Source organism: Talpa europaea (genome assembly GCF_964194135.1).
Source record: "Talpa europaea genome assembly, chromosome: 3".
Lineage (NCBI taxonomy): Eukaryota > Metazoa > Chordata > Mammalia > Eulipotyphla > Talpidae > Talpa > Talpa europaea.
This window is the reverse complement of record NC_140069.1, coordinates 140,703,442-140,721,801: the sequence shown is the minus strand read 5'-3', so window position 1 is coordinate 140,721,801 and position 18,360 is coordinate 140,703,442. Positions and strand designations below refer to the sequence as shown.

The following is an 18,360-nucleotide window of genomic DNA, read 5'->3' as shown; positions in this document are numbered from 1 at the left end:
CAATAATAGAAATTATCTCCTTTCTTCCTTTCAAGCTACCTTTGCACCACATGCCCCAGAGCATCTATATAAAGTAATAACATTCTTTGATACCCTGGTGAATTTCTGTAAGGCAATCAATGAGCCTATTAAAACCATTTCTTGGTTGTCTGAAATGTATTCTCTAATAGCTTCTTCAGAAAAGATTCATGTGACACAATATCTTAGGCTCTTGAATAACTGTACATCCATACTGCCAGAGCATACAACAAGTACACACTAGTTTGTCACCACTAATCTCCATCATCAAATTCAGTTCTACCGTTAGACTGAGTTAGACATAAGCATTGTCTGCAGAATGTATTCACTGTGGTCTTCCTGGCATTAATATACAGGCTCAACAGCAAAATGTTGGTGCAAACAGACAAACAGATCAATGCACAAAACAGAGAACTTCGTAACAAACCCACAACATACACAGGCAATTGACACTTAACAAAATGCAGTTAAAGAAAGGATAGCCTTTGCAAAGTGATGGTGGAAAAATTAAATACCATATGCAAAATGAACTTGAATCCATACCTGATGTCACATATAAAATTTAACACAACATGGATCATAAACCTAAATGTAAACCTTAAAGCTATGAAATGTTAAGAATAAAACAGGGCCTCCCCGGTGGCGCAGCGGTTGAGTGCTGGGTTGCGCCGGTTCGATCCCCAGCCGCGGGTGAGGGTCCCACATGGCATGCAGACCTCTCCTGCCGCCCGCTGCTCCCCTCAGCAGTGTACCTCGGTCCTTCTGCCTGTTCTGCTCTCCGCTCTGGCTCTGGTGAATTCTCTCACCCTCCTGCGCTTCTAACTGTACCTGTACCCAGTGCTTGTATAAATAAATAAATCTTTAAAAACAAAACAAAACAAAAAGTAAAAAAAGAATAAAACAGAAAGGAACATCTGTGTTTGGTAAAGATTTCTTAGCTACAGCACACACACACACACACACACAATCATATAAGACAAACTGGACTTGATCAAAGTAACTGGTACTCTTAGAAGAAACAACCCAGAAAGAAAAAAGAAAAACACAAGATGAAACAGAAACCGTTTTGCCAGAAAGTGCTCAAAAATCAATAGGATCATGTTAAAAGACAAAGATGTCAAATTGAAGAGATTTCTGCTTCCAAATTGGGGCAACCTGGTTATCAAAATACAGTATGTTACAATAAATAATAAATAGTACCTCTGAAAATGAGACAGAGGGCCCAAAGAATCTTCCCTTCACTACTAACATGGTCTTTGTTGGAGAATGCACTTACAGCTCACACTCTGGGTGTCGCAAAAGTGGGATTTGATAGAAATAAACCCTCAGGAACTTGTTCACAAATTTATTCTAAGGAATGTATTGGCAACCTTGTCCTGGACCTCCCCCCCCAGCACCCACTCCCTCCAAAAAACAAACTCCAGGGCCTCCCTGGTGGCGCAGCGGTTGAGCGCTAGGTTGCGAAGCTGCCCGCGGCCTCTGCGGCGCCGGTTCGATCCCCGCCTGCTCCCCGGCCACCAGAGGAGGATCCCACATGGCGCGCAGACCTCTCCTGCCGCCCGCTGCTCCCCTCAGCAGTGTACTTCGGTCCTTCTGCCTGCTCTGCTCCCCGCTCTGGCTCTGGTGAATTCTCTCACCCTCCCGCGCTTCTGACTGTACCCAGTGCATGTATAAACAAAACAAACAAACCAACCAGCAAAACAAATAAATAAAGCATGCCTCTATATAAAAAAAAAAAAAAACAAACTCCACTGTGAAGGACATTATTGGGATAACAAGCAAAATTAATTATTGATTCTATGTTAAATAATATTGCTATATCAATGTCAAATTTTCTGAATTTGATTCTTAGAGTGTGAAAGAATCTTTGCATATGTTAAAACTCATCAGCGTGTACATTTATTTTTTAAAGATTTATTTATTTATTTATACAAGCACTGGGTACAGTCAGAGGTGTGGAAGGGTGAGAGAATTCACTCACCAGAGCCAGAGCGGAGAGTAGAACAGGCAGAGTGAGGAAGTACACTGCTGAGGGGAGCAGCAGGCGGCAGGGGAGGTCTGCGCACCATGTGGAACCCTCGCCCAATGGCCGGGGATGGAACCAGCACTGCAGTGGCTGCAGGCAGCTTCGCAATCCAGCGCTCAACCATTGCGCCACGGGGGAGGCTCAGCCTGTACATTTAAATGTATCAGTTTACTGTATCCTAATCCTATCTCAATACAGTTTAAAGATCTATTTTAAGAAGACTGTATACTGATACTTTTAAGGCTAAAGGATCATGATGTCTACAACACTCTCAAATGGGTAGGAAAAAATATTACATATAAAAGTGAGAATAAAAAATATCCTCAGGTAAGACCCATAGGAACAACATACTCTAAATTCTTTTTTTTAAGATTTATTTTTATTTATACAAGAACCAGGGTACAGGCCAGATGCGTGGGAGGGTGAGAGGATTCACCAGAGACAGAGCAGGGAGCAGAACAGGCAGACTGACGAAATACACCGCTGAGGGGGCAGCGGGCGTGACAGGAAGTCTGCCGCACCATGTGGGAGCCTCTCCAGCTGGATCGAACCTGCCCTGCGTTGCAGAGGCTGTGGACAGCTTCACAGTGCTGCACTCAACCGCCTGTGCCACCAGGGGAGGTCCCATACTCTAAATTCTTACTTGTGGTCCTTAAGTTTGAAGATCAGTTAATTGTATATAAGTCTCAACCCACATTTTTCCCCTTTCTGTGAAAATCTTAGAATTTTTACTCCATGGTCTTTTTTGGGGAATGTGATAATGTGATATTCTTTCCATTATAAATTATGCGGCTTTTTGTTTGGATTTCCAAAGTATTTTCTTTTTGTAAAGACAGTTGGTGGCTGTTCATTTTCAATTTTCTTAGGCACATGGTGAGTCTTTTTAATAGATGTTTCTCTCTCTTTTAACAATATTTTCTCAGGTTGTAGGTTTTTCCCCAAAGTTTTTGGTTCCTTTGTCTCATTATTTAAGTACTACTATAAATGTATATTTATCAATTATGAGTATATAAGATCTTGTCAATTTCTCTATGAATTTGTCTCTATTTTACTTGTTTGATTTCTTCTCATTGTCTTTCCAGCATTTATGGTACTTTCTAGAATGTCTGTTCACTCACAAAACTTCTGGTTCATCTTCAATTCTGAAATATTTTTAATTTATTCCCTTTTTTCTTTTCATGACCTCCTACAGCATAGCTACTTCTGTTTTTCTAATTCTGCTTTATGTTGTTTTTCATGACATACTGTTTTATTTTCCCAGTGCATTATGTAGAAATATATTTCATTATACCTCTGCTTTAAGACCAAGGAATAGTACTACCTTCATTGCTTTAGATCAATATTCAGAGAGCTATTATCCTCTTATTTCTTATGCTATTGTTGACCAGAGTAAGTCCACAGGGCTGTCTATAATTCATATTACAACAGAAGTTTCTTATGCAAGAGTTGTAAACAGGCTAAGATGGCTTTCTCAGATTCAGAGTTACAGGGTTTCCTCTTCAAGTATTCAGATATATGGTACTTTAGTGTAACCACTTTTCTAAAGAAAGTTCTGGAATCTGCCTCTTCCAGCCCCCCCACCCCCATGTGCCTTTTCTTTATTCTTGGTCAACTTGTACTTATTTGCAGTACTCTCTTCTCTGCATGGGCTCTGTTCTTTCACTATTTCCAAGAACCAGGCTAGGCAAGCTCCCTCAGACTTTCCTAGCACTCACACTCAGAAATCTGGACCTGATATGCTTTTTCCTGGTCTAAACTATTCCCAGCCAGGTTGACTGCATTCTCCATTCTGAAGTTCAGATCTCCATTCCCCATTGTATGGTCATAGCTCTTTATCATGAACTGATAACTGATACACCATGGACTTGTTTTTGGCCTTTCAATTCTGCACCACTGTTCCAGGTGTCTACTTTTGTGATGATACAATATTGTTTTAATTACCACTGCTTTGCAGTATAGTTTAAAGCTAGCTAGTAACACATGCTTCCATTTCTCTTTTTCTCAGGATTTTTTTTCCTGCTATTTGAGGCCTTTAATGGTTCCATATAAATTTTAATATTTTTATTCAGTTTCTTTGAAGAATACTGTTGGTATTTTGATGGGGATAGCATTTAGACTTACATATGTATTGCTTTTGGTAGAACAGTCATTTGACTATATTGATTCTCCCCCTCCATGAGCATGCAATGTCTTTTCATCTCCTTATGTCATGGTTGAAATCTTTTAATAATGTCTGGCAGTTTTCACTGTGTAAGTCTTTCACATCCTTGGTTAAGTTAATTATGGGGCATTATTTTTGAAGCTATCATTATATTGAAGATATTATTTTGACTGTGAATGGAATTCACTATCAACCCAATGGAATACACAGTCAGCTCAACTAAAAAATTATATGCTCTACAGTACTTATTGCAGAATTATTTCCAAGAGCTACGACACAGAAACAACATAGTACCTACTGATAGAGGACTGGATCAAGAAGTTATTGTATATCTTATAATGGAATACTATTCAGTCATAAAGAAAAATAACAACATTTATAGCAAAATGGAAGTTCAAAGAAATGATGTATAGTAAAGCCAGTCATAATGACAAACACTGGACATTTTAATAGTCTACAATTCAACAAACAAAATTTTTTAAAAACTAGCAGACTCTAATAAACAAAATGAGGTTTCCGAGGTTAAAGGGAGAGGCAGCAAGAGTAAAGGGGGTATAAGAGATGGTAGAAGGAAAAAAGAAATATTAGACAAATATACTTAAGGTATCCTTCATCACTAACAATCGAGGATATCAATTTTAAATTGTTTTCTTGTTAACTTTGAAACTTGTAGGCCTATTTCTTATTAGATTTGGATAGTCATGCTGTTCAATGATAACAAGACTGATAAAGAGTCTATAAAGTGCTAAGTTCTGTCACTCTAGTGTTGCTATGCTTGCAAAATATCTTTATCACAGCAGAAAATGAGACATCAAAGATTCAAAAAGTTAATGTTGGAAAATCGCAACTATCAACTTAAAATGGGACAGCAGCCGTTACAACTTTCTATAAATCACTGGTCTCCTTACCAGTTAGCACACCATTAACTGCACATTCAGGTGCCAAGAATGACAAGTATCTATCCATCAACACAGCACTGAAGAAGTCATCAGTTCTTAGCGGACCTGATTTCTCTGGGATCAGCCTTCTGTACTTTCCTAAACTGCAATAGAGATGAGCCATCAGCACTAACCTTGATTACAGACTTAAATGGAACTATATATGCTGTTAATTGGAACTGGGGACTCTTTATGGCTATTGCTCATATGCCCTATATTCTACAATTCAGGGACCTTCAGGACTACTGAAACTGAATGGTTTTTTGGGAGTGGCCACCATACAGGATTTCTCTAGGAACTGCATTAGAGGGTTTTGTGTTAGAGCTCTAGTAATGACTTGCCAGTGATTTTCAATCTTCTGGTAGTCACTTTAGTTAAAAGTAGATGTTAAAATCCACAAACCTACTTATTTAGGAACAGGTAAATTCTGTTATAATTTGTAGGGGAAAAAAATAGTATCCGCAGTACAGAAATTCTATTACCTCTGAGGGAACTCTGCATAGTTTGATAGGTCATACAACACAGGGACTGCCTGATTTAAGAGAGAGAATGGAGTTATTAGTATGTATTCCATTCCCTACACCATGTATCCCTTGGTGCTACATATGCCAAAAGTGCACTTTTTTTCCCAAAACACACAAGAGCCCTGACCCCTCCCTCAGCATATTTTGTATACCATATGTAAACTGTAGTCACTTCACATGTTTATTTATGTGACCACAACAATCCACATGTCACATACTTTAAAGCTTAATTCATGCAAAGAAGTTCTAATGTTGTTCATTATTTCAGTGGATTATGTTTTACCTCATGAAAGAGGCCCACATTCCATTTTGCAAACTACTGGTCTAGTATCCACTTGACAGTGCAGGAGTAAAATTTAAGGAAGGAGTAAGGTTAAAGGAAGAAATGAGAGACTCATACACCTAGGTGACAGTGTACTTGGTGTGAGGTCTCAGAAAAATTAGAGAGACAGAAACTAGAGCTCTGAGAACCAAAGTTTACAAATTACATACATTTGAATATATAAATAAAAAGGTGCAGTGCAGGACAACAGGACAAAGTAATTAGTAATGAGACAAGCTTTTCTGCTTGAACAATATTAACAATTTGAACAATATTAACTGAGGTAAACACAGGAGAAACTGTTTCCAGGTATAGGAAAACAGGCAATGCAATACCGCTGGCCCTAGAAAAGGGAAACTCAGGAGGTGATTCCCTGAAAATGTCTTGATGCTCTCTCTACCTGGGGACACTTTTCCAACTATGATGGAAGAAGCGAGCATCAAGGAGCCAGAGGAGAAAGCGGGGCTGTGAAACAGATGGAACGCAAAGGAAAAAAGGGAGCTGCACAGAGGTGGAGCACCAGTGGCTGATGCAGCATTTCTCCAAGTCCTAGGCTTGGAGCTTTCACAGGGTGCAGAGTGAGACTACAGAAAACTTACAGGAGAGCAGGTGCTAGGGGATTGAGAGCAGACCAAGAGGGAACCAAAAAACCCCCCAAAAAACCCAAAAACTTGATCACAGTAACAACTATTTAAAATGTAAGTGGAGGGCTTCCCCGGTGGCACAGCGGTTGAGCGCTGGGTTGCGAAGCTGCCCTCAGCCTCTGCAGCGCCAGTTCGATCCCCGGCTGTTCCCTGGCCACAGGAGGAGGGTCCCACATGGCGCGCAGACCTCTCCTGCCGCCCTCTGCTCCCCTCAGCAGTGTACTTCAGTCCTTCTGCCTGCTCTGCTCCCCACTCTGGCTCTGGTGAATTCTCTCACCCTCCCGCGCTTCTGACTGTACCCAGTGCTTGTATAAATAAATAAATAAATCTTTAAAAAAAAAATAAATAAAAAAATAAAATGTAAGTGGATAAAACAATTAAAAGCCAAATTTACAGCTGGGACAAAAAAGTAAAACAACTATATACAATCTATAAGAGATATACTCTATATATAAAGATAAGAAAAATATACCACCGAAACACAAAGAAAAGAATATCACACAGTGTAAACTTCATGAAAAACAGTATGGGCAATAAAGGGCATTTCATGGTAAAAAGGTCAGGCAATACATCAGTAAGATAAAGCTTCAAAATACCTGGTTAGCAAAAACTAACCAGACTAAAAGGATAGAGATAAATCAACAGTCATGAAGATTTTAAGACTTCTCTCCGTAACTGATAAAAAAAAAAAAACAAAAAACCGCACCCCCCCCCCCCCCAATCAGTAAGAATACAGACTTGTGCAACACTGCCAACCTACTTGACCCTATTGACGGTTACAGGACACTACACCTAACAACTGCAGAATTTAAATTCTTTTCAAATGAACATAACATTCAGAAAGATAAATGGTAGCCACAGGATATCTCAATAAGCTCCAAAATTTAAATCTTAGACTATGTCTTCACTAGCCATGTTTTCGATCATTGGAATAAACTAACCTAGAAAATCTCCCATACACTAACGTAATAAGCAAACCATTGGTCATGGTGGGGGGAGGGGGAAGACCTTAGTTGGCTAATGCATTATTTAGGGAAGTTTATATATTTAAAGCAGAGAAGAACAAAATTAACAAAGCCAAGAGTTAGTTGATTAAGTACCTAGTAACCAAAGAAGGGAAAATATGAATTATAAATAACAGATTCAAGAGAGGAGGGCATCATTCAGGTTCTAAAAACATTAAAAGAGTAAGGAAACAATGTGGACAGATTTATGTTAATAAACATACCAATTACATGAACTGGACAACTCTCTTCAATTTACCCAATCAGACTGGGAAGAAATGGGAAATCTGAATAGCCCTGTATCTCTTAAAGACACTGAATTCCTAGTGAGACTCTTTACAATAAAGTAAACTCCAAGCCCAGATAGATTTATCAGTGAATTCTGTGTTAAATATTTAAAGAAGAATTAACATTAATTTTACAAAGCTCTTTCAGAAAGGAGATGGAAGGAAACCACACATCACATTTTGAAGTCAATATTACCTTAATATCAATATCAAACAGATATAAGAAAACTTTATCATGAATGACTCATAATATAAAAACCCTTAAAATAATAGCAAATCACATTCAAGAGTGTACAAAAAGAATTCATCATAACCAAGTGGGGGTATATCCCAAGAATGCAAGATTAGTTTAATATCTGAAAATGAATGTATTCATCCTTTTAACAGGAAAACAACACACAGGATCATCTCACTAGATTCAAAATAGGCACTTGACTAAATTCACATCCAACCATGACAAAAACTAGCACACTAATAGAAGAAATCGTCTAAATTTTTATACTGGTCATCCATAAAAAACTAACAGAACATATTAACAATGAATGACTGGTTTCCTCCCAAGATCTATTCAGTATTCTGAGGGTTCTACCTAGGATCTCCAGCTAGGAATAAAAAGACTTACATGATAAAGAATGGATAAAAGTAGTAGGCAACATTATAGTCTACACAGAGAATCCTAAGGAATCTACAAAAAACTACTAGATTTAATTGAATCTAGCAAGAGAATGGGGCACAATCAATATAGTAAAGTCATTTACTTTTCAAAATACTTGCAACAAATAGAAATCAAAGTTCAAAGCCGCACTTACAATATCATTAAATCATATTTTATAATAAACAAAATATTTGCAACATCACCACAATGAACAAGGAAACGACAAAGATCTGAATGAGGGATTAAGAAATTATTCATGAACAGGAATAGTCAATATTGTTCATAAGCTCATCTCCCCCAAACTGGTATCTAGATTCAATGCAATTCCAATCAAAACCAAAGTAGCCTTTCTGTGTAGAAACTGATTCTAAAGTTTATTAAAAAAAAAATACAAATGTCAAAAAACCAAAACAATTTTGAAAAGGAACAAAAGTGCCCAACTACATGGCCTCCCTGGTGACACAAGAGGTTTTCTCAGCACTATCAAGCTATCTGCAGCCACTGCAGCACAAGTTCGATCCCCCGCCAGGAAGCTGACCCACATGGCACAGCAGACCTCTCCTGCCTCGCCCGCTGCTCCCCTCAGCAGTGTATTTCAGTAGATCTGTCTGTTTTGCTCCCCACTCAGTCTCCGGTGAATCCTCTCACCCCCCCCCCCACCTCTTGCCTATATCCCACTTCTTGTACGCATAAATAAATAAAAATGAATCTTTAAAAAAAACTGCCCAACTACAAAATTTGCTTTAAAAGCTGCAACAGTGGAGGGTGGGGGCGAGTTATTAGCACTGAACAGGTAGATGAAGAGGACATAAGAGAGTTATTTATGTTCAACTTACATTTTACAAAAATGCCATATTAACCCAATGGGAAAGAATTTTTTTCAATAAATGGTGCTTTAACATATGGTTAAAAGCATGACCTTAGCTCACACAAATACAACTCAAAATGGATTAAAACTAAAACTATAAAAATACCAAAAAGAAAGACAATAAATACATGTGGAGCAGGCAAAGAATTTTTAGGTAGAACACAAAAATCACTAACCTTAAAGAAAAAAAATCAATAAACCAATCAAAATTTAAAACCTCAGCTCTTCAAAAGACACCATTAAGAAAATAAACAGGAAGGGAACGGTCTCCTCCTGTAGCAGGAGCAGCTGCAAAGGCTATGTGCGGAGTACCACCTTTTGATTTGGGAAGTGCACCTGTGTCTTAACAAAAGACTACACTTCTTTCAAACTGCTTTGCTGGTCATTTCTGAATAAACCCATTAGGTTGGTAGAAAAGAAAAAGAACAAGCAAGCCACATAGTAGGAGAAGTATTTGTAACACATGTATCTAACAAAGGACCAGGATACAAAATATATAGAAGTTTTACTTTTCAATAAAACAAAGAATTAAAAAGAGCAAAAGACAAACTGAAAGTTCATCAAAAAAAGATGTAAGAAATGACCAATAAACACAGGAAAAGATATTCATCATTACGCATCAGGGAAACGAAAATTAAAACCATGAGTTACCCATTCACACATACTAGAGTGGATAAAATCAAAGACTAACACCACCCAAATTGGTGAGACTGAACTCTGAGATATTGTTGGAGAGAATGCAAAAAACCAATGCAAACATACATTTATGATGCAAACAAGAAATTCTAATTAAGTAGCTATGCAAAGAAATAACACCCACATAAAGACTTACACATTTACAACACCTTTGTTGATAGTACCAAATTGAAAACAATATTAATTATCAACAGGTGAATGTTATATACAGAACTCTGGTATATAAAACTGATAAGACAACATAGATCAAATCTAAAATAGCTTTGTCATTGTATTCATAAGATGATTTATATTGTTCACCAAGAACCAAAAAAAAAAATCAGCTCCCAAATGGCAGTTACCTATCTTATAGACTGCCAGTCTGTAATGAGTCAGAAAACTGATGCACTTTCATATTTTACTCTCCCTGGACAAATAAAGTGACCCCCTTTAGTACACTCAGTATTTAAAAATGGCTCTTAAGAGCCCAGAGCCCCCCCCCCGCCCCCCGCTTTCCTACCAGATTGGATGTTTTAGAGTTCAGCTATTTTTATTATACATTATTTTTGCCACCATTTTACCCCCTCTCTCTACCAGATTGGATGTTTTAGAGCCCCGGCTTTTTTTTTTTTTTTTTTTTTAAAACCTCTCCTTTCATTTTCACTAGGTTCAGCTACTATTTAACCTCTCTCTACTGGACTGGAGGATGTTACAAGTTGTTTTAGAGGTTCAGTTACTTTTTTATCTCTCTCTACTAGACTGGATGATGTTATTATGAGTTTTAGAGGTTCGGCTATGTTTTTTTTTTTTTTTTTTTGACCTGTCTCTACCAGATTGGATGTTACAGTTTATGAAACACAAACACCAGGAAGTTTACCAAATATCAGGCCCAAAATTTTATAGCTTCTGGAAGAAGCACTATGTTCCAGATGATAATAACAATGTGGCTACTAAATGTAAATGGCCCCTTCTGTCACTTTTGAAGAAACTAACCCATAGGAATGTACACAAGATGGGCCATTCCTAGTCAAGAAATTTGTCTTCCTATTCTTGTTTCCAAAGTTTCAGAATGACATCTTTGAACAAGAATCCATTGGAAATGGAGTATCAGTAATCTTAGGTGAATTCATTCTGATTCAGCCACACCACTTGGGAGATTCCATCTTAAAATTTAAAATGGGAAAAGAACTTTCAGAACTAATTACAGGGTTTTCATAATAATCCTAAATGGCAAGCATCTCAAGTTGTCTGTATTGGGGAAAAGAAGGGGGAGGGAGGGAAAATGAATGAATGAATGAAGAACGATACTGAGTCCTTAAAGAAGGAAATGAAAGAAACGCAGGAGATTAAAAGATGAATGGAGGACCTACAGAACTCTGGGAAAAGCAAAGAAAACAGAACTGATGAAGTGGAAGGATGAATCAGCACTCTTGAAGATACAGAAATTAATACACCTAAGAGTACTGATACTCCAGAGCCAAAAAAGAAAAGAGAAGCATGAAGGAAAAAGAATAAACACTTCGACAACTATCTGACATCACGAGGAAAGGATATATGAGTTACAGGAATCCCAGAAGGAGAGGAGAGAGACCAAGGAACCAAGGAGAAAATCTGAAATTCCCAAGCAAGAAGGAGATGAAAACAGACATACCAGAAGAAAAACACCAAATTACCACAATGAAAGGAAAACTACAGCATGACACATGATAGTAAAGCTTCCAAGAATCCCAAACAAGAAAAAATGAAGCTGACAAGGGGGAAGAAACAGACAACCTATAAAGGAAAACCAATCAGGCTGACATCAGACTTCTCCGATTAAACGCTATGGGCAAGGAGAATGGAGATATATATTCAATAAACTCCAAAACAACAAATGCCAATCATGAATGCTTTACCCTGCAAAGCTCTCCTTCCTCGATGAAGAAAAAAATAAGCATCTTCTCAAACAGAAACTCCAGAAATTCATTATGATTAAACCCCTACTCCAAAAATACAAGTGCTAAAGCCAAAACCAACAAATGAATAAGAACAGAATAAGGCAAGGAATAAAATCACAGAAAGACAAACAAAATGGCAAATACAGATGCCAATGTATCAAAAAAATAAAAAAAAAGAAATTGGCTCTTAAGAGTTTGCAACACTTTTTCAAGGTTTTTATTATTTGTTTGTGCATACAAGAACTGGGGAGCAGCCAGAAGTGCAGGGGGTGAGAGGATTCACCAGAGACAGAGTGGGGAACAGAACAGGCAGACTGACTGAAATACACTGCTGAGGGGAGCAGCGGGTGAGAAGGAGGTCTGCTGTGCCATGTGGGTCAGCTCTCTGGCCAATGATCAAACTCTTGCTGCCAGGGCTGCCAATAGCTTCATAATGCTGAGACTTAACCCCTTGTGCCACCTGGGAGGGGCCGAGAGTTCGTAACACTTTGGATGAACACAGTGTAACACCACCACAAAATATTACAGGATACAATATTTCTTCAAGACCAGCTAGTCTCCAGACTTACTGAACCTAAACAAAATATGTTGTCTAACTTCCCTCTTTTCTGCATATCAAAAAATGACAGTAAAGATTGAGGTAGTTATCCAACTTTAGCTTAGGGTCTCTCACCGTCATTGATTCCAACATCTTGCCTTAGAAAGGTAAGCTCAATAGGGCCTCCCTGGTGGCGCAGCGGTTGAGCGCTGGGTTGCGAAGCTGCCCGCGGCCTCTGCAGCGCCGGTTTGATCCCCGGCTGCTCCCCGGCCACTGGAGGAGGGTCCCACATGGCGCGCAGACCTCTCCTGCTGCCCGCTGCTCCCCTCAGCAGTGTACTTCGGTCCTTCTGCCTGCTCTGCTCCCCGCTCTGGCTCTGGTGAATCCTCTCACCCTCCCGCGCTTCTGACTGTACCCAGTGCATGTATAAACAAAACAAGCAAACAAACAAAATAAATAAATAACACGCCTCTATAAAAAAAAAAAAAATGAAAGGTAAGCTCAATAGTCCTTGGGGTCTTGGAAACTGGTGCAAATGTGCCCTACAATCTATACATTAAATACTTCTTTGTAGTTACAAATTAACTTTAACTTTTAAAAAAGGAAATAAAAGCACTCTGGGGCCTACTCTGGTGGCGCTGGCTGTGAAGCTGTCAGCAGCCTCTGCAGTGCTGCTTCCATCCCAGCCCAGGGTCCCACATGGCGCCGCTTCAATCCTGGTGAGAGCGAGGGTCCCACATGGTGCAGCAGACCTCTCCTGTCTTGCCTGCTGCTCCCCTCAGCAGTGCATTTCAGTCAGTCTGCCTGTTCTGTTCCCCGCCCTGTCTCTGGTGGATCCTCTCACCCTCCCGTGCATCTGGCCTGTACCCCAGTTCTTGTATAAATAAAATAAATCTTAAATTAAAAAAAAAAAGTTAAAGCATTCTGGTGAGTTCTGTAAAAAAATGTTAGGATCTATTTTCCACAAATTTAGGATAACAAAAGGAATGTCAAAAACTATTCTGCTAAAGGGAAAGTAGGTCTGAAAACCTAGAACTTTGATCTTTATTTTCTGGAAGAAACCTCTTAGATCAACTTTATTGTGGAATATACTATCACTTGAGTTAAAGAAGCACTAGGGTTTCATACACTCTAGAACTGTAAAACTATACCAAAGTGGGCTTTCTGGGGCAAATGGCCTAGGAATCGAAATTTTTAACAAGGATACAAAATCATTCCAGTGGAGCTAAGGTTTGAAACCTATCTAGATCTGAAAGGGAAGAGTATGAACTGCAACATGACATGTGACCTCATCAAAACTTGTTCTGTTTGTGCTTTGTGCTTACAGAATGGGCGTGCCTGGGTCGTGCATGCCTGCCTGCGTGAGTGCATGTGTTTCTGCGTGTGTTTCAATTACTTGTCAACATAACACTAGAGAAATTTAACAGAAAAATCCAGGCTTCAATCACAAAAAAGGCCCTTAACCCTTGCCTTGCTCGCTCACATAATCTGCTCCAGCTGAACAGAGTGTCTTTCTCCTTCCTTTCACTCCCCACCATTTCCCTACTATTTTACTCCAGGTTTTCCACTCCAACTACCAGCTTAGTGGCTGCAGGTACTGCAGGTGGACGCAATATCCCATTACCCACAAGTTCATTAGGCGAATGAAGGACAGATGATCAAATAACCCGTTTATTTACTTCTGTAATGTACTGACTCAACTTTTATTTCCAACTTATTTCAGTAAGCTTGCAAGGAGAGAAAAAGGGAGGAAATACCCAAGTGAGTCACACTCAAAGATAGTGTTTTTAATTTATTGAGGATAATCCTGACTTTTTTTTTTAAGAGGTATATTTGAGAGTGTGATTTGTTAGCCTTTTCTGATATTATTAAAGGAACAACATCTTCCAATATAAATGCTTTTCTTGAACTTCCACTTCCACTACAAAAGAAGAAGTGGAAAATTATTTAGACTGATAGTACAAAGAACATTCTGAGAAACCTGGAATTATAAACCTTTCTCAGAATTGAGGATCGGAGCTTTTACCACGTATGTTCTCATTCATTCAGGTCTAAATGTCACAGCCAGGCAAATAGTAAGTCTTCATTCTAGAATTATGTAAAATTCTGATCCTAAGGGACTACTGGCCAGCTTAAGAGCATAAAACTAGTAAAATGAACCTTCAAATGTGCCTAAAAAATAACTAGGATTTAAGTTTCACCTGCACTAACTTTCTAAGAGGAGTGTCACTTCAGAGCAAACTAAGATTTATCCCACTTGCCAGCTAACAAAGTGGCTCACCTTGGATGCTGGTGGCAGACACGAGACCCGGCGCGGAGACAAAGGGCAGTTCCCAACACACAGTAAGGAACGGACGCCAAACCTTCAACATATCTGCGCTGCCTCCCAGAACCCCAGGTCCCAGGGGGCACGGTGGAGAGGGCCGGCTGACACCTGTGAGGCGTTGTGTTACAGGAGAGGAACCTTAAGCACTGGGAACCCTAAGTTTTGATGATGAGCAAGAAGCACGCCTGCCTTTGACTCCAGGAGGCATTTATGTTTATTAGCCGCAATGACCGGCAAGCCTGCTGTTTGCTCAGGTGGAGGCCACTATCTCTATCTCCCAAGGCTGATCCTTACACAAACATCCTTTAAAAACAGAAAACAATGAGGCATTCAGTAACTCCGCTGGCAAGACGGACAAAAACTGACCCTCGGAAAAACTGTCTCCCCCAAATACTGTTTCTGACATAATCAAATTGAGGCGTCTGGGACCACAGTCTATTAAAGCATCCACGGCACAGACCCCTCGACCTACCTCGATTATTTAACCAGCGTTTTGCCCCAAACTCAACCAATCGGTTCCTCTAAAAAGTACATGAAAAGTGACTTCTTTTCCTTTTCCAATTACTCTGCCTTTTTAAAAAGGCGCTCAAATATTTGCATTATGAACATTTAAAAACCTCCGGTATCCCGACACCAGCGAGCCCTCAGGGTGCACACTGCAACTAAGTTTACACGTTTCAAAAACCTGTTAACCGAAGCAAAGGGAACTACCTGTCAAAAGTCTCGCTGCAGAGCAACACACCCCACAAAGAGAACAGAAACTTCCACAGCCCCAGCTGGTGTCCACAAAACGCGAGACACCGCGGCCCCGAAGCCCACTTTGTTCCATCTCTCTCCGCATTTCACCGCCGCGGAATAAAATCTTCGAAAGAGGGAGACGACAGACCGCGGCTCGGCGTTCCTTTGTCCCCAGCAGAGCCGAGCGAGAACTGGGGGCGCACGGAGGGGAGCACCCCCAAAACGCGCAAGGTAGAAGCCGCCCGCACCCATCTGCTCCCGAGCCCCGGGAGGCGGCCTCCAGCACCCCGCGCGCCCCCCGGGGCTCCCCCGGAGGCGCCTCCGCACGCGGACAAAGATGCGGGGCGGCCGCGGGGGGCAGCGGGGCGGAGGGGGCGCGCGGGGTGCTGGTGGCCCCGGGCCGGGGAGCAACTGCCTGCGACTCCACCCGGGGCTCGCCAAAGTGCGGGGGGCCGGGCGCCCCGAGCCGGGGGGAAGTTGCCCGCGGGCCCTGCCCGTCCCCGCGCCGGCCCCCGCCCCCCACCCCGGCGCGCGCCCGGGCCGCGGCGACGTGACAGCGGGGCGCGCCCCCGGCCCCCCGGCCCCCCGCGCCCCGCGCTCACCTTGCGTGGCGAACGGCGAGGACCCGCCGGCCGGCGAGCCGGGCGCGGGCGCGGGCGGCGGGGTCTCGGCCGAGCCCAGCATGGGCGCGGGCAGCATGAGGTAGCGCTGGGGCGCGGGCAGGCAGCGCTGGCAGAAGGAGTGCAGGCAGGGCAGCAGCTTGGGCGCGCGGCTCTGGATGTTCTGCGTGCACACGGCGCAAGTGTCCAACAGGTTGAGCCGGGCCGCCTCGCCGCCGCGCTCCGAGTCGGGCCCCTGGCGGCTCTCGGCCTCGTTCTCCCCGCTCGGCGCGGCCGCCGGGGCCCCGGCGCCGGCCGCCGAGGCCGCCGCGGCCGGCGTCGCCGCCTTCTCCACAGCCACCTCCATTGTCCTGCCCCCGCCGCCGCCGGCGCCGCCGCGCGAGGGGGAGCGCGGTCGCCGCCCGCCGCCGCCTCCCGGGCCGCCCCGGGCCCCCGCGGGAGAGCGGGAGGGCGGGCCGCGCCGGGGAAGCCGCCTCAGGCCCCGGGGAGCCGCCTCCCGGGCGGCGCGGCCGGAAGACGGGGGCCCGTCCGCGGGGCCCGCTGCTCGCCGCGGGGAGGCTGCGCCCGTTCGCCTCGCCAACCGCCGCGGCGCTCGTCGAACGCGCCCCGCCGGCCCTCGCCGCCCCTCGCCGCCCCTCGCCTCCCCGCCTTTCTCCCCGGCCCGCGGCCCACCTCAGGCCCCGCCCCCGCCCCCTCGCCCGCGACGGAGACGGCCGCGCGGAGGCGCCGCCCAATCGCCGCCGCGCCTGCCCGGGGGGCGGGGCCTGCCGAGGCCCGCGAGGCTCCGACGGCCCCGGCGGGAGGCCGCGAGGTGGGCGGGCGCCGGCCGGGCCCCGCCCCCCGAGCGCCCGCCGCCGCGGCCTCTGATTGGGCCGCGGCGTGTGGACCGCTCCTCTGAGGAGATGAAGGGTTTATTTGTTAACGACCCGCCGCCTCAGTCGGGCCGCGGGCGTCGGCTCCGCCCAGTGGGCGGGGCTCGGCCGCGGCCACTCAGCGCCATTAATTAAGTGACTGCTTCGGAAACTCGGGGCTTACTCCTGGAAACGGGGGCTCCTAGAGGAGCGGGGTGCGGTGGGAGGGTCAGGGGAGGACCGAGGCGAGCGAGCGGGGAGCAAACAGGGAAAGAATTAAAAAAATGGAAACATGTTGTGTCAGAGATACCGTGGCGGCGGCACGGGGGGGCCCCCTGAGGGGACTCAGCTGGGGGATGAGGGGCCGACCTGGCGGGTGAGGGGGGACAGTCTTTTGCAGGTTGGAAAACGGTCAAGGATTCGCCGACGATAAAGGAACGTTGTTTTTTAGCCAAGTGAATTTTAAGCGACTAAAATGTGTCATTTCCCCAAAAATTGGTCCATGAAGACCTTTTGCAACCGCGTTGATGGCGTTAATATGACCGCACGACAGGGAGGCGCGGACTGCTCGGTGTTGATATCCAGACAAGTCGTGATTTCAGTATTTTCTCATCTCCACCTCACACCAGAAGTAGCCACATTTTTTATTCAAAAAAATAATCATAGGGTCTCTAAGGAGCTTGAGGTATAGAAAGAGACTGTGAAGGGGGACGTGCCATTGTTAAGTACAAATCGGACCTTACAGGAGAAAAGGAAGGGTCAGAAAAGGCTTTGTTAAAATCCAAAAGGTCCTGATGGAAGAAGAGATGGCAAATGGGGGGGCGTGGGGGTGTGAACTCGAGGCCTCCAGGCCCTCCCTTGAAGACTTCCCCTTTACCGAGATGATTCTTTCCAACCCGCCCCTGACCCAAACTTGCCCTTAAATCCAGTCTCCACAGACCTCCAGAGAGAAGTTCTCTTCAATGAAATTCAAGGGTGATTTATTTTGTATAATAGTAGCTTCTAAAGCCTTACTTTGCATGAGAATTATCTGACAAGCTTACTTGAAAGCTGGTCCTTGGGGCCCATCACCCTGTTCAGTGAAAGCACAATTTTTTGATCTTGATCTGGGTGGTCCAAGATCACCCTTTGGGAAGCAGAGGCCTATACAAATCTCTTAACCCCACCTACCATTCCTCCAGGATTTCATCCATATACACCTCTCAAGCTGAAACTTTTGTTGCTTTCA

The 18,360-nt window shown here is 43.4% G+C and overlaps 1 protein-coding gene across 2 annotated transcripts in view; it reads right to left on the bottom strand.

Moving 5' to 3' along the window:
* The window catches only part of TRIM24 (tripartite motif containing 24), a gene marked incomplete at its 5' end in the record, with an annotated part of 78,313 nt that extends 61,686 nt beyond the window's left edge, over window positions 1-16,627 (bottom strand). For both annotated transcript variants that reach the window (XM_084229720.1, XM_084229721.1), the window contains one exon: window positions 16,264-16,627. In XM_084229720.1, the coding sequence (XP_084085846.1) occupies window positions 16,264-16,627 (364 nt within the window). The remainder of the gene's footprint in view (window positions 1-16,263) is intronic.
* Window positions 16,628-18,360: the final 1,733 nt, after the last annotated feature.